Source organism: Bubalus bubalis, chromosome 7 (assembly GCF_019923935.1).
Source record: "Bubalus bubalis isolate 160015118507 breed Murrah chromosome 7, NDDB_SH_1, whole genome shotgun sequence".
NCBI lineage: Eukaryota > Metazoa > Chordata > Mammalia > Artiodactyla > Bovidae > Bubalus > Bubalus bubalis.
The window spans coordinates 79,845,444-79,862,336 of record NC_059163.1 but is presented as its reverse complement, the minus strand read 5'-3'; the positions used below and the strand labels follow the sequence as shown (position 1 = coordinate 79,862,336).

The 16,893-nt window shown below is 32.7% G+C and overlaps 1 protein-coding gene across 14 annotated transcripts in view; it reads right to left on the bottom strand.

Moving 5' to 3' along the window:
• The window catches only part of LCORL (ligand dependent nuclear receptor corepressor like), a 175,206-nt gene that overhangs the window by 109,219 nt on the left and 49,094 nt on the right, over nt 1-16,893 (bottom strand). For 8 of the 14 annotated variants that reach the window (XM_044946046.1, XM_006063947.3, XM_044946055.1 and 5 more), the window contains 3 exons: nt 15,231-15,296; nt 2,961-3,040; nt 1,932-2,061 (listed from right to left, as the gene is read on the bottom strand). In XM_044946046.1, the coding sequence (XP_044801981.1) occupies nt 1,932-2,061; nt 2,961-3,040; nt 15,231-15,296 (276 nt within the window). Of the gene's footprint in view, nt 1-1,931; nt 2,062-2,960; nt 3,041-5,741; nt 5,805-15,230; nt 15,297-16,893 lie in introns of all 14 variants that reach the window. The other 6 variants (XM_044946052.1, XM_044946051.1, XM_044946054.1 and 3 more) reach the window with 2 other exon arrangements.

Genomic DNA, 16,893 nt, shown 5'->3' with positions numbered 1-16,893 from the left:
TCCAAAGACGCAGAAGTATTTCCTATCTTTAAAAACAAAAATTTTTTTTTTTTTTTTGCCTTTTGTTTCAAAGTTAAAGAACTTACTAAAGAAATAAATGCATAAAGGAATTAAGACCATTTAAAAGATACTGTTACTATCTTCTAGCCACATTCTAGTCAGACCATATTGGAAATCTCGAAAACTATTTCATTCATAGAAATTAAAAACAAACAACAGAAACAATGCCAAGTAAACAAGTAGAAAAGTCCTTATGTTTAATTAAGGTGATGATGGACCACAAATAAAGAAATTAACAAAGACAAAAATACTAAAGACCTAAAGTAAGGCAAAAATACTACTAATAAGAACCTTTTATTTAAAAACTCTGTGATCCTTCAAAGATCTCGAAGAAAAACAAAAAATCCCAAATGGAGAGGTCACTAAATATCCATGAACACTCACCCAACCACTGGTAGGAGACCTCTTGAAGACCCAGATGCTTGAATCAGCTGAAATAGTACCAATTTTTTACTGATTACTCTTAATAGGGCAATGGAGCACAGGTTAACTCCATACTATCAAATATTAAAAGTTACTATTATTAATTTCTACCTACTACCATTACAAATTACTCAAAGGAGAAGGAGACTGAGTAATGAGTTCTAAGATGAGTGAAACTTACTGCATGCATGTGTGTAAATGCATACATTTCCTCCAGCTCTCTTTGTGATGTAAACCTGAGAATGTAATTCTTCTCGTAAGTGTAAATATACAGGCAGAATAAAATTTTCTAAATTAATACAAAATCCTTAAAGCATGTAAAATATTTTTATATTGGTTTATGTAGAAAAATTCTTTAAATTTGTTTTTTAAAGACAATGACAATTTCTCAATATGAGTTACTTTAATTACACACAGGGAAAGATTTTCAGTCCTTTACACTTAAAAATATATATAGTTCTTAATTTTAGGCCTTTTAATATGCTAATTATTATTCTAATCAGAGGATTTTCATATTTCAACACATAAAAGAACTCATAACACTAAGACTGAACAAAAGCCTCCTTTCTCAAAGGTAAGGACAATATTCAACATTACAGATTAAAACTTGAAAGTTACCTATTTAACAGAAAATATCTGATGTTACCTAATTCAAAGTATTAAAAGCACTATCAGTACTTAGATGAACATACAGTACCATTTTCTTCATCTCTGGAAGTTGGGAGGTATGATGAGCTTCCCACTACCACCCTGCATTCCCCCTAAACCATCACTTACTCCCAAGGTCTATGTGGTAAAAATTAAGACATTCTACTATTGCAGAAATGGCCAAGAAAAAAAATGGAAGGGTCTATATTTCTCTAGTTTTCTCAAGTAGCTTAAGACATAAAAACAAGTTCTGCCTGATACATATGTATCAAGCAAGGAAACACATGAAACAACCCTCATTTGGATTAAATGTTTAGATAGGCAGCAAAGAAGAACAGTGACATTGTAATAGCACATTCAAGCTATCAAAGAAACACTGAAATCTCAAGCCAGCAAATATACTACCAACCTGGCTGATAAATGATTTTTAACTGTTACATTTCTATAAACAGTTTTGCAATATATTATATCACTTATTGAACGCAAAAGAACTTCTGCAGTCTTGAGAAAAGCAACAAAATAAGAAAGACCAAAAGCATACAAAATTTTCTTCTGCCTACAGTAATTAACAAAATAAAGTCAAGGAGAGATTTGAGAATGGTGAAAAGGAAAGCCTAGCAGAAGGCTAGCCCTGTGACTGCAAATCCTAATGCCCTAAAAATATGGAGAAAAACTAAGGACAAATAAGGAAATAATCAAGAATGGAGTAGAGACTGACATTAAAAACTCGTATGTGAGAAAAATTCATACATTTTAGGTCTCTACTACAAATTTTAAATGACAAAGTATATCAATATTACCTTTCTTTCGAAAGAGTGCATTTAGGTAATTTTCTGCTTGGCATTCAATCTTTTCAGTGTTGGACTGGCCCTGAGATGATAGCTCCTCTGTTGGTGTTGACTGTGAAGAATCAAGAGATGGTATACAATCCTAAAATTAGAAGAAAACATCATAAAAAAATTACTTTTTATTTAAACATGGGACTTCATTAAAATGGCAAAAAGAAATTCTCTAAGTGTTCATTTGTTCTGTCTTTTAAATATATGAAATTATATACAGAACATAAAATTTGGGGAAGGAGTCAGGAAAAAAGAAATTTATCTTTGATAGAGGGCCAAACTAGCCTTATTTCTTAGCAAAACTACTGTCAAAAAAGAGGAAGGGGGAGAAAAGATAAAATATATTGTTAAATAAATTCACTATATAGCGTGCCAGTAATGAGAGTTTTAAGAACAAAGCAGATGTTTACCCACTAACATGACTAAAATGGGTGCAAGTTCTCCAAGTTCCCATTTCTTCTCCGCCATTCTCACAACAGTATTAAAAGAATTAGGACTTCCTACCATACAAGAAGATTCTACTTGTCTAGTTTATGCCCTGTTTACAGTAAAAACTGATAATTATTTCACAGGAGATAATTACGATATCCAAAAGACTTCATGAAAAAGTAAAAATCTAAAAAGTAGTACTACATTATCTTCCAACCACTGATTGCTAAGAAATCAGACTGTAAGGTAGTCTCAGATCAAACTAGGCTCACCTTTGTTGACCTAAATACAAAACAGAACTGAACTGAACTTTATGAGTCAGGAGTTTTAAGAAACAAATGTGAAATAAGCAAAAAAGATGAGTGTATTGGGATTTTCACCTGCAAGTTAAGCTAAATGTTAGACATCTAACATGAGACTTCAAAATATTCTTCTCATTATCAAAATCAAGTATTTAAATTTCACTGTAAGTCCCAAATTCTCAGAACAAATTAAGTTTAAAAAATTTGCATTACAACTGTGCAATTAGTTTAGAAATAATTTCATAGCACTAAAACTTACACTGACTGCTTCTCTTTGTAGGTTACAAAATGAACATTTTTCATCCATAGACCAGTCAGTCAGCTCTTCTGGTTCACAGTCTTCAAAAGAGGGAAAAATATTGATTAAATACACTAACTTTATATAAAACAAATAAAATTACCACTCTCCACAGCAATGGGTCATATAAAAAAGCTAACTACTAAAAGTAAGGGGGAAAGGCCTAAAAAAAACCTAAACCCATGACATTTAAAAAGAAATATGGAGAGTAATTTTGCACTATTATTGGACAAAGTAGCAAGAACAATGAGCTGGCTATAAATTCATTATCCAACAATAGAGTTTTAACACATTATTCGACCAGGGGATTTCTGCAGAAACTAACACCTGTAGCATTAACATGTCACTGGTTAATAATGTGTTAAGTATCATTTAACCTTCTGAAATACTCGATTTATTATTGTCTACTAATTTTTATTTTCACTATGAAAGAAATCAGAACAGACAGGGAGATACGGGATAAGGGAATAAATTTGGCACAAATGACAATATAAAACAGAGAAATGGAATAAAGCACCAGAAAAACCTACAAATTTGAGAATATGGAATGCTGTCCAAGAAAATTTAATAGAAATCCACTACTAAAAAGTCAGATCAGATTTTTTTATTACATTGCTAAAGGATTTGTTGTAAAAGTTAGGGTAAAAAACAAGTAAACAAGTTACATTATTCATTACGAAACATGGATTTTTTTCATAAGAATGTTCCTTATAATCCAACTACTGGAATATATTAGAGAGTTCGTGGAAAACATTTTCAAATGAAGGAATTTTATGAAGAAATAATAACTTTGCCATCCTAACTATACTTGGTATAGACAGAGATTTTTCAGACTTACTCCTTGAAACAGAAACTCCCTCCAATTTCTTTTCCCAAATAAGTTAATACACAGAACCTCAAATACAGAAACCCTCATCATCTAAGGCAGCTACATTAGAACTAATTTGAAAAGCACTGGTGTACCATAGTAATTTCTTATACTTTTGAAATGTTTAATGAAATCAAATACTTGTTTTCTGCTAAACAACAAAGGAAATAAACTCATCTTTCTGGAATGATAATGAATAAATACTAGATAGGTTCAGCCTCTTGCATTAATTCAGATACACAGGTCAGAATAGAAGATATATAATTTGTTGGAATATAAAGAGTACAGTGATAGATTCCTTTCATTTCTGGCAGTGGTCCAGAAATATTCCCATTATTTATTTAAACTTGGAAAGAATAGGGAATGGGAACGTAAGATCCAGTATGGAGTAATGGAAAGATGACTGGATTTGAAGTCTCCAAAAATCTGGAATGGAACCTACTAGTTATAGCCTTGCCAAGCCAGGCTTTTAATTTCCGTATCTGTAAAATAAGGATACTGTCACCTAACTTATTTGTGATCAAATTTTTAAAATATTAAAATATTTTATAAACTACAAAACATCATGCAAAGGCTAATTATTAGTCAGGTACAGTCACTAGTCATTATTTTTTAAATTCTGTACTATGACACATGTATTTAATAAAGTTAGTTTGCAGAAGACAGATAACTTTAATTGAATATCTGCTTAAGAAAACTGATCAATTTGTGTAAACAATCTGACAAATCAAAAGGTTTACATAATCTATACAATTAAAAACCCAGAACTGTAGTTATGCAGGTTCATAATTTTTTCCAACTTTTTACCCAGTCACTATATCAGAATCACAGACTCACACTCTTGAATGTAAGACTATGCAGTGTCTCTTACAGAGAGTGAGGCACAGCTTTCTGACCAATGAAATGAATATATAAGAAGTGACAGTATACCACTCTAAACAGAGGCTTTAAAAGACATGGCAAATTCCCCATGGCAATTATCTTGAACTTTCACCATCCAACATCAGAAGAACTTGCCCCATAAAGCCATTATCCATTCAGTCTGGAACGTGGAGTCATGAGGAGATGTAAACCCCATCACAGCCTAGACTCCAATGAATAGTCACCCATAAGCATGAAATAGATTTTGAAGCTGTTTGTTATGCAGCATTACTGTACTAAAACTTGACTCATATGCCAAGCATAATTTTGATAGATCAAGGAAATCTTACTGCTTTTAAAAATTATGGCCTCAAGAACTGGAAATATGAAAGGACTCCAGCACTGGGATTTTTTTTTTTTTTTTTAATATTTATTTGGCTGTGCCAGTCTTAGTTGCATTCAGGATCTTTGGTTGCAGCATTTGGGTTCTTAGTTTTGGCATGTGGGATCTAGTTCCCTGATCAGGGATAGAACCTGGGCCCCTTGCATTGGGAGCACAAAGCCTTAGCCACTGGACACCACAGAAGTCCCAATTAGGATTTTTGAAAAACAGCTAGTAGGTCTGGAAAAGGTATTTTTGAAAAATCATTGAAAAGTTTCATAAAGCTTAAGTGAAAAATACGTTGACTCAAGGGACAACAACTTTGGGTTAATTCAGACAATTATCAGTTGTAAAATAAAACTGGGCATGCTGAGATAATCCTTATTTATTTTAGTCACTTTAGGTGAAGTTCTTCAAGGAAATTTAATTAAAATAAATGCCTAAATAGTTAAATAAATGGCACTGAATATTCAATGATTACATAAATGCCATTAAATGTTACTATGTTTGGAAATCTATGAATTTACTTGAAAATATTTACTCTTTATATAGCAACTTTTAATTTTCAATCCAAATAAATGCTGGTGGTATACATTTTTTATATATAGGAAAAGCGATTTTGAAAAATCACCTGGAGGCCAGACTTCTCCCTCTGTCCAGGTTGTCCTTTCAGGTCATAAAAATTAAATAAGCACTACAACAAAACACATTCATTTTATCTCTCAAACAAAATTTGACAATGAATCAGATAGTCATCTCTAAAATAAGTTGTCTCTCATTTTGAAATTTTAATACATGAAGTTATAAGCTCAAAAAGGTCAAATTATGTACCTTATACAACTAGCCTTATTAATAAAGGCAATGTCATATATGAAAACTGATAGTAAATTAATGATCAAAATCAACCTTTCCACCATGTATACATATTCTTGTGGTCAAAGTCTGGTTCCAATCATTTACCTAATCTATCTGGGAAGGTAACAGACTTTGAAATTAGAGAGCCTTGTACTGAATCATGGTCTTTCCACATACCAGATGTGGTCCTGGGCAAATTACCTTCTCTGAACATCAATTTCCTCATCTGTAAAATGAGGGTAATAATGGCATCTTAAGGCTGAAGTAAAAATTAAATAAGAACATTTGCAAAACACATTAAGTCCAGAAAATGTTACTTTCATTTTAACTAATCACACTTCTTTTGAATGTTTTTATTATCTTCAGTACCCTCTAACCACAAAAAATAAATCTGCAGTTCCTAAAGACAAAGCTCAATGAAAAATGATTAAAGAGAATACTGAAACTAGATTTTTCATTAAGATCACAAGATAGTGATTATAACTTTGTTAATTTTGATAAAAGATACTGAACAGTAGGCAATATAATTAAAAGATAATCTTTAATTATGAACTATATATTAACTAAACTGAAATTACAAGGAGAAAAACTATGATCTCATCATCTAGAGAATAATGATTAACATTTTGCAATATATCCTTCCAGTTTATATTCTATGCCTTTTAAAAAATTAGGATCAGTTGATTTTTTTAAAAACTCAATAAAATGATAAACCTCTAGCCAAGTTAAATGAGGAAAAAAAAAACCAACAGAAATGAAAGAGGGGCCATCACTATTGATCCTATGAACATTAAAAGGATAACAAAAGAATATTATGGAAAACATTATTTTCCCACCAAATTGGGTAAAATGGACAAATTTCTTGAAAGACACAATCTATCAAATCTCACAAAAAAATACAAAACCTCAAAAGACACTTATCAATTAAAGGAACTAAATCAATAATTAATAGCCTCCCCAAACAGAAAGCACCAGCCCAAATGGTTTCTCCATCATCTGTTCCATGAAATAGAAGCAGAGGAAGTATTTCCTCATTCTTGACTTCAAAAACCTGTCTGGATACCTCACTCAAGAAGATATGCAGACAGCAAAAGAGCATAGGAAATGCCATTAGAGAAACACAAATTACGTCAAGATACTACTACACACCTATTAAAATAGTTAAGTCCAAAACACTGACGACACGAAATGCTGGTCAGCATGTAGAGCAAAAGGAACCTAAATTCACTGCTGGTGGGAACACAAAACAGTACAGCCATTCTTGAAGATAGTCTGACATACTCTGTCCAAAGGATCTAGTGATCATGCTCCTAGGTATTTATCCAAATGAGTTGAAAATGTATGTCCACACAAAAACTTGCACACACATGTTCAGAGCAGGCTTAATCATGATTGCCAAACCTAGGAAGTGATAAGGAAGTCTTTCAAATAGGTGAATGGATAAGCAAACTGTGGCACATCTGGAAAAGGCAGTTTTATTATTTTGTTCTACTTTGTTTTATTGTACTTCACAGATACTACACTTTTTTTTTTTTTTTTTACAAACTGAAGATCTGTGGCAACACTGTGCTGAGCAAGTCTATCAGCGCCATTTTTTTCCAAGAGCATTTATTCACTTTGAGTCTTTGTGTCACACATTTTTGTAATTCTCACATTTCAAACTTTTTCATTATTATATTTGCTATGGTCATCTGTGATCAGTGATCTTTTAACTATTACAATTGCTTTGGGGTGCCAAGAACTGAGCTGATATACAATGGAAAATTTAATCAATCAATGTTCTATGTGTGTTCTTAATTTTATTGAAGTATAATTAACTTACAATGTTCTGTTAATTTCTGTTGTACAACAAAGTTATTCAGTTATATATATACACATATTGTTTATATTCTTTACTATTATGATTTAATCACAAGACATTTTATATATTGTGCTATACAATAGGATCTTGCTGTTTATCCATTCTATACACAGCGGTTTGTATCAGCTAACCTCAAACTCCCAATCTATCCCTCCCCACCCACTTCCTCTTGGCAACCACAAGTCTGTTCCCTATGTCTGTGAGTCTGTTTCTGTTTCATATGAGTTCCTTTGTATCATATTTGAGATTCCACATATAAATGATATCATGTTGTATTTGTTTTTCTCTTTCTGATTTACATAAGTATTTGTATTTCTGTTTACTTCACTTATGATAATCTCTAAGCACATCCATGTTGTTGCAATGGCATTATTTCATTCTTTTTACGACTTAAGTACTATTCCATTGTGTATATATACCACGTCTTCTTTATGCATTCATCTGTCAATGGACACTTAGGTTGCTTCTGTGTTTTGGCTATTGTGAATAGTGCCGCTATGAACACACGGTTGCATGTATCCTTTTGAATTATAGTTTTGTCTAAATGTTATGCTCAGGAGTAGAATACAGGCTCATGTGGTAACTTTATTTTTATTTTTTTGAGGAACCTCCATACTGTTCTCCATAGTGGTTGTATCGGCTTACATTCCCACCAACAGTGGAACAAGGTTCTCTTTTCTCCACTCCCTCTCCAGCATTTGTTATTTGCAGACTTGCATCTTCTCATGTGCCTTTTGGCCATCTGCATGTCTTCTTTGTAGAAATGTCTCTTTAGGTCTACTACCCATTTTTCAATTGGGTTATCTGGTTTTTTGTTGTTGTTGAGTCATATGAGATGTGTGTATATTTTGGAGATTAAACCCTTGTTGGTCACATAATTTGCAAATATTTTCTCCCACTCTGTAGGGTGTCTTTTCATTTTGCTTATGGTTACTTTTGTTGTACAAAAGTTTTTAAGTTTGAGTAAGCCCCATTTGTTTATTTTTGCTTTTATTTCTATTGCCTTGGGAGACTGGCCTAAGAAAAGAGTACGATTTATGTCAGAGAATGTTTTGTGTATGTTCTTTTCTAGGAGTTTTATGGTATTATTTCTCATATTTAAGTATTTAAGCCAAGTTGACTTTATTTTTGTGTATGGTGTGAGGATATGTTCTAACGTCACTGATTTACATGCAGCTGTCCAACTTTCCCAATACCACTTGCAGAAGAGACTGTCTTTTTTTCCACTGTATATTCTTCATGTGTGTGTTCTGACTATACCACCAAATAGCCTGTCCCCAATCTGTCTCCCTCTCATTGGGCCTTATTCCCCGAAACACAACAATATTGAAATCAGGCCAGTTAATAACCCTACAATGACCTCTAAAAGTTCAAGTGAAATGAGGATTTTAAGTCTTTAAAGTCTCTCGCTTTAAAATCAAGAGCTAGAAATGATTAAGCTTAGTGAGGAAAGCATAAAGTTGAGATAGCTGAAGGCTAGGCCACATATGCCAAACAGCCAATTTGTGAATGCAAAGAAAAAGTTCTTAATGGAAAATAAAAGTAAACACATAAATGATAAGAAACCAGAACAGTCTTATTTCTGATACGAAGAAAATTCTAGTGGTCTGGATAGCCTGCCACAATATTCCTTTAGAGAAGTAAAGTCGCTCCGTCAGGTCTGATTCTTTGTGACCCCTTGGACTGTATAGTCCATGGAATCCTCCAGGCCAGAATACTGGAGTGGGTAGCCTTTCCCTTCTCCAGGGGATCTTCTCAACCCAAGGATCGAACCCAGGTCTCCCACATTGCAGGCAGATTCTTTACCAGCTCAGCAACAAGGGAAGCCCAAGAATACTAGAGTGGGTATTCTTTTTTTTTTTTTTTTAATTTTATTTTATTTTTAAACCTGAAACACTGTATTAGTTTTGCCAAACATCAAAACGAATTCTTAAACCAAAACCAAAGACATTCCCTTAAGCCAAAGCCTAATCCAGAGCAAGGCCCTAATTCCCTTCATTTCAATGAAGATTGAGAGAGGTGAAGAAGACAGAGAAGTCTGAAGCAGCAGAGATTGGTTCACGACGTTTAAGGAAGGCAGACATCTGCATAACATCAGAGTACAAGGTGAAGCAACAGTGCTGATGTAGAAGCTGCAGCAAGCTTACCAGAAAATCTACCTAAGACAATGAATGAAGATGGTCACAGTAAACAATAGATTTTAAATATAGATGAAACAGCCTCATATTGGAAGAAGATGCCATCTAGGACTTTCATAGCTAAAGAGGGAAGTCAATGCATGACCTCAAAGCTTCAAAGGACAGACTGACTCTTGTTAGGGGCTACCGATGCTGATAACCTGAAGTTGAAGCCAATGCTCATTTACCATCCCCAAAATACTAAGAACCCTAAACCCAAACTGTGCTCTATAAATGGGACAACAAAGCTTGGATGATAGCACATCTGTTGACAACATGCTTTACTGGATATTTTAAGCTCACTGTTGAGATCCACTACTCAGAATAAAAAAATTCCTTTCAAAACGTAAACGTGACTGCTCATTGATAATGCGTCTGATCACGCAAGAGCTCCGATAGAGGTATACAATGAGAGTTATGTTGTTCTCATCTGCTAATACAATAACCATTCTGCAGCCCATAGATCAGGAATCATTTCCACTTTCAATTCTTATTATTTAAGAAAAACGTTTCATAAACTTAGAGTTGCCATAGACAGTGATTCCTCTGATGGATCTGGGCAAATTAAACTGAAAAATTTTTAAAAGGATTCACCATTTGCCATGAAAAACATCAATGATTCAAGGGGAGAGGTCAAAATATCAACATTAACAGGAGTTTTGAAGCAGCTGATTCCAACCCTCATGGATGACTTTGAAGGGTTCCAGACTTCAGTGGAGAAAGTAGCTGCAGTGTGGTGGAAACAGCAAGAGAATTGAAATTAGAAGTGAAATGTGAAAATGTGACTGAGTCATTACAAACTCATGATAAAACTTCTTTAGCATAAGAAGAAGGTGCTTCTCATGAATGAGCAAAGAAAGTGGTTTCCTGAGATGGCATTTACTGGTGAAGATGCTCAGAAGATTGTTGAAATGACAACAAAGGATTTAGAATATCATATAAACTTAGCTGATAAAGCAATGGCAGGTTTTGAGAGGACTGACTCCAATTTTGAAAGAAGTTCTATTGTGAGTAATAGGCTATCAAATAGCAATGAATGATACAAATTGTGAAAGGAAGAGACAATCAATGTGGCAGACTTCATTGTTATTTTATTTTAAGAAATCACCACAGCAACCACCACCTTGATCAGTCAGCAGCCATAAACATCCATGCAAGATCCTCTACCAGCAAAACAATTATGACTTGCAAAAAGTTCAAGAGATGGTTAGCACATTTTAGCAATAAAGTATTTTTTAACAAAGTCACACTGTCTTTTTAGACATAATGTTATTGCACCCAATAGACTACGGTATAGTGTAAACACAACTGTAAAAAACAAAAAGTTTACATGCACTGGGAAACCAAAATTTCATGAGACTCACTCTATTGTTACTCTGTTTATTGCAGTGGTCTGGAACTGAACTGGCAATACCCCTGAGGTATGCCTGTACACTTGGATAAGTCTTTGTGACCACACTGAGAAAAGCTACTATAGCTTATACAACTAACTATAAAATAGTATTAGGTTCTCTGGTTTAATATAAATAATCATCAATCATATTACAAAACTATTCATTTTTTATTTAATACTAGGTTATGAGTTCCTAGTAGGCAGAGATCCTATGTATTCATTTTTCTTTCCTCACTGCTCATCCCAGTTTCTAACACAAAATAAGCATTCAAAATATGTTACCCAATAAATCTAAAAGGTAGTTTTGTTTGCTCAATCATCATAGTGCTAACAGTTAGGGGGAGAAAAGGATATTAAGCCAAAAATATTAAATGCTGGTCAATGTTATAAGTCATGGATTAGCAAACCTTTACTATAAACAGCCAGAGAATATATATTCTAGGTTGTGGAGGTCATAGAGTTGAACCATTCAACTACTGCTGAAGTACAAAAGTAGCCACAGACAATATGTCAACAAATGAGAGGGGCTGTTCCCAATAAAACTGTACTAACTGGACATTCAATTTGAACTTCATATAGCTTCCACATGTCACAAAATATTAAATCTTCTTTTGATTTTTTTCAACTATTTAGAAACATAAAAACCATTCTTAGCTCACAGGCCATTCAAAAACAATAAGCTGGATCCAGCCAACATGCAATCACTTTCATACCTCGGATATAATTTCTCTTTGAAATGTGGGCACAGCTAGAGGAAAACCAAAGGGATCTATCAGCCACTTTACACATGCCCTGTACTCTCCTCATGTATTAAAAAATATCCATAGTCCGGGCAAGTAAATCAGACAATCTTACATATGAAAGAAACTAGTTTCCTGGTAAGACATGAGAAAGGACTAAGGCAGAAAATAAGGGTAAATTTCTGCTTAGAAGTCATGTGACAGCAGAACAAGGAGTTTTGGGTTGGTAGAAAAGAGGCATAGAGTATAGGGAACTTCTCAGGGGGTACAAAAAAAATCACAATATTCAAAGTTTCTTTGGAGACTTGACTCCAAAAAACAGTAACAGTTATATTTTCCTCAGAAGGACAAAAAGTTGTGAGAAGAGATCAAAGAAGACAAAGTTAGAACTTCTGTTTCCAACAAATTAAAAATTAGAACACGCAAAAGTTTCTTTCAAAACCATTCAATTTGGAGGCGACTCTGAACAGATTTCAAGAAATAAAATATGTACTCCTCAATATACAAATATATAGGATAAAAACCTTTACATTAAAAACATACTGTATACCAGAGTTGACTTTTAAGGTAGCAGTATGAAATTTAGAATATATTTTTCCACAAAATAGTAGCAAATTGGCAATGCAGTCTATTTAACTTAAATGTATTACAAACTAAAAATACTATGCATTTAATTTTATAACAAAAAATAATTTAGAGTAATATACAAGGATCCCATGCTAACCAATTAATCTGATACCTGTGTTTTGGACAATGAATAACAAAGGTTCAGATTTCCAATGATTTAGATAAAAACATACACTCATCTAACGTGTCTCCTGAATATAGATTTGTATAATGAGAAATATCTACACTTGGTAATCCTAACATCTAAATATTAAGCTGTTTTAAACAATGATAAGAACAAAGAAAGCAAACATTTAAGAAGAGGATAAGAAAAAAGCTGGAGACGTCTATAGTGGATAGCTTCCACAAACCTTTTCAAAGGCTCTTCTACACTTTGATAGCACTGTTGTAACTTTCCTTCAAGATATAATACGGCTGTCTTTCTTTACCCTTGCACACACATAAATTTATTACTATAATTAGTATCATCCCTCTTAAGTCTGCAACTTTGATTAGAAGCCTTTTTTTTTTTTTAAAGAATTCAAAAATGCAAAGAAAAGAAGAAAGATTTTACCTAAGAAACCTGGAAGAAGGCAACATCAATATGTGCCAGTGTTTGAGAAAGACTGAGTTCCACAGCTTAGTTAATTTTATAAATCCTGCCATCAAAAAAAGCACAAAAGAGGATATAAAGTACAAGATCTACCAGAATTAAAAGAAAAAATGGGATGGTATAATTCACCAAATTAATTATCACAGATATACGATGTAATATTTTTCTGCCATTAATGATGATACAGAACTTCATGTATCTAAATGATATACTAGTGAACAAAGTCAGTAAGCACAAAAACCTATACACACTGTACACACAGTATGTACTACTTTAATAGAGGAATAATTACATCCAAACATATATTTAAAATTTATATAAAAATGTTAAAGGTTATCTATGGGGTTGTGGAACTAAGAGTATATTTAAGATTTATTTGTATTTTCTAATTTTTAAAAATGAACATGGGTTACTTGTATACTAAGGAAATACTAGTCTAAAAACAAAATACAAGACTTTATTTCATTAGGATATTCTGCCCTTTATATACTAAACAACTAATTTCTGAAGGAACATAAATATATACCTATGTAATTATATAAAGATAAATTAAATTTCGGGAAGCAAGATGCTTAAAAGTTACAAGTTGCATCTTGGGTTATCAGTAGGCAATTAAGTATAATGCTGTTTCTGATCTGAACGAGGACAGCAGGTTTAAAAAGAAAGGGTGAAGAAATACCAAACATATGTTAAATACTTGCTTTTTAAGATTTTTTTCCTTTCTTCATTTATATGCTCAGAAAAGTAAGTGAAAATAAAACCAGTTTTGCTTATAAATACATCAGGTAAAAATATTTAATGCAGTATTAAACTATGATAAATGAAATAAGAAATGAATAAAGATAGAAAAAGATTTTAGCCATAAGAATGACAAAACACTAGAACAACAACAAAAAAAACACTAGAACAGGCAGTTTTCAGTCTTCATCCTAAAAGTCATGTTCTGCATGGGTATCATTCATCTGACTGAACATGGGTGGTTGGCACAAATGGTCTTTGATACAGATTTCAGCTCTATGGTTCATAATTCAATTATTCTGCTCAGCATTAAAAAATGAGAGAGAGAGAGATAGAGGATGAGTGGAAACTTTTGATTGCTCCTAACATCACTATCTCTCCCTCAACTCAAAAGATTTATTTGCACAAAATACCTTGGGTCTTTGTAGAATGGGAAGTACCAGGAGAACAGAAGGTAACAGAGTTAGCATATAAAACTGAACAGGTAAGAGATTCAGAAAGAATTATATCAAAACCAAACAAGAAAATCTACACTAACATTGCCCATTTTGTGAATGAGCTATACTATAAAATTTCAAGGTCTAGAAAAATGTCCTCTTATAATGCTCTGTTTCCAGGCAAGAAATAAAAAAACTAAACTATATCACAGCAATTATAGCATAGATCAAAATTTTCTACCAGGATTTTTGTTAAAGTGTTTGGAAGAGGAGGCTATAATAAACAACAAACAGTATTAAAACTCTGAACACACACAGCAGGATATCTCAGAGTAACAATCTGAGTTCCAGGCTGCCTATATCATAAGTAATAAGAGATATTCATCTAATTCAACCCCTTTGAGTTCTCTTTAAGAATAAGTCAGGGAACATAATGTTTAAAATAACAAAAGTTAAATTTTATCATTAAGCTAAAAACCAAGCTTTGTTTTCTATTTTGTACTAAAATAGTGTACTAAAGTTACAATATTAATAACATTATGTAATAACAGAAATAATATTTGGCTCATTTATTTTAAAGTATTTTCTAATTAAACAAGATCACAAATTCATTTTAATATAAAGCTAGTATAAAACAACTTTTTCACTTGTAAAATGAACTGAAGATTAAAATTTTAAAATAAAATTTAAGAAGTATTACCTTCAAATAAACTGAGGTCTCTTCGTAGCCGTGGTCCATAAAGCCCTTCTAAAATACTCTCAAAACCTGTGTTATTAAAGAGAGAAAAGTATATTAGCTACTAAAAAAGCTTATCTATACACTCTACTTGAGAGTGAGTGTGTGTGTGTGTGTGTGTGTGTGTGTGAACGCGCACACGCTCAGTTGCATCTGATTCTGTGACTCCAATGGACAGTAGCCCGCCAGACTCCTCTGTCCATGGAATTTTCCAGGCAAGACTACTACAGTGGGTTGCCATTTCCTACTCTAGGGCGATTTTTCCAACCTAGGGATCAAACCCATGTCTCTTGTGTCTCCTGCACTGGCAGGTGGATTCTTTACCACTGTGCCACCTGGGAAGCCACACTCTACATGAATCTGATAATTTTAACATACTATGAGGTGTCATTTTCCCTTTAGATGAATTAAGCTGAACTGGGAATATGTAAAACAGTAAAAAGTCACACAATCACTACCAGGAATTACGACTGTAAAAAATATATATATATATATATATATAAATATTCAAATGTAAATATTCACTTCTAAAATAAGTAAACTTCTTTGTCATTTTGAAACATTCCCAGGTTAAAATAACGGGCAGGTTTGTTTTGCAATGACTTTGTTGAGAGGAAAAGAATAATTGGAAAATACATGAATTACAATCCTGTTTATACTGGTTACGAAAAAATGTTAACTTTTTAAAAAGTAGCATCTTTAACTTCAATTTTAAAAGTGAGTAAATGAGTGTCAATAGGGAGAAATTCTTGCAATTTCTTACAATTTAAACCTACTTACAAAAAATAAAACAATTCTGCCTTGTTTTAAGGGAAAAGTTTAAACCTACAATTTAAATTCTTACAATTTAAACCTACTTGCAACAATTAAAAAACAATCTTGCCTCGTTTTAAGGAAAAAATTACTGAAAATCTTATTAACAAAACTCTAGTTCATGAATTCATAGAGTATACTACTTTCTGAATATACTAAGATTTTATAATTTTCTTTTTGAAGTCTGTATCATATTCAGTATTAAGAAGGTTACTGACAAACTATAAGACATCCAGAGGAAAATGGGCAGGATGGCAAAATAACTGGGAAAACAAGAAAAGTAACTACTTTAAGGATGCTTAAATTATGAAGGAAAAAAAGTAAACGCAGCATGATAGACCTGCAAAATGAACTATAAAGTAGATTTTCTATGTAGTTATTTTTAAACTATAAAACAGTAGAAATATTTCTATAGGAATGTTTCATAAATCACAGAATGTTTTTAAAAAACAAAAACCTCTATAATCAAGATGCATGTTAAAATCAATGATGTCAGTCAAAAAGTGACAACATTGTTTAATTACTAGTAGACTGTGAAGAAACAATGCATCTTAGAACTAATGTCTTAAATTTTACCAAATAAGGTAGGTAGCTACCATGATACTTGGTAAATACGTACTTTAATAAAATTTCTGTGAAATGATTCAGAGCTAGTTCCCACAGTGGAAAGTTCAGGTAGAAAAGTGAATGAACTCCCAAGAATGCTTTCAAGAATGCTTACAGAAAAGACTTACTATTAGACAAAGATTCAGATGAAACAACCCCCAAATCTCTATTAACAAGATATTCATTTTCTGTGATCAATTTACTCCAA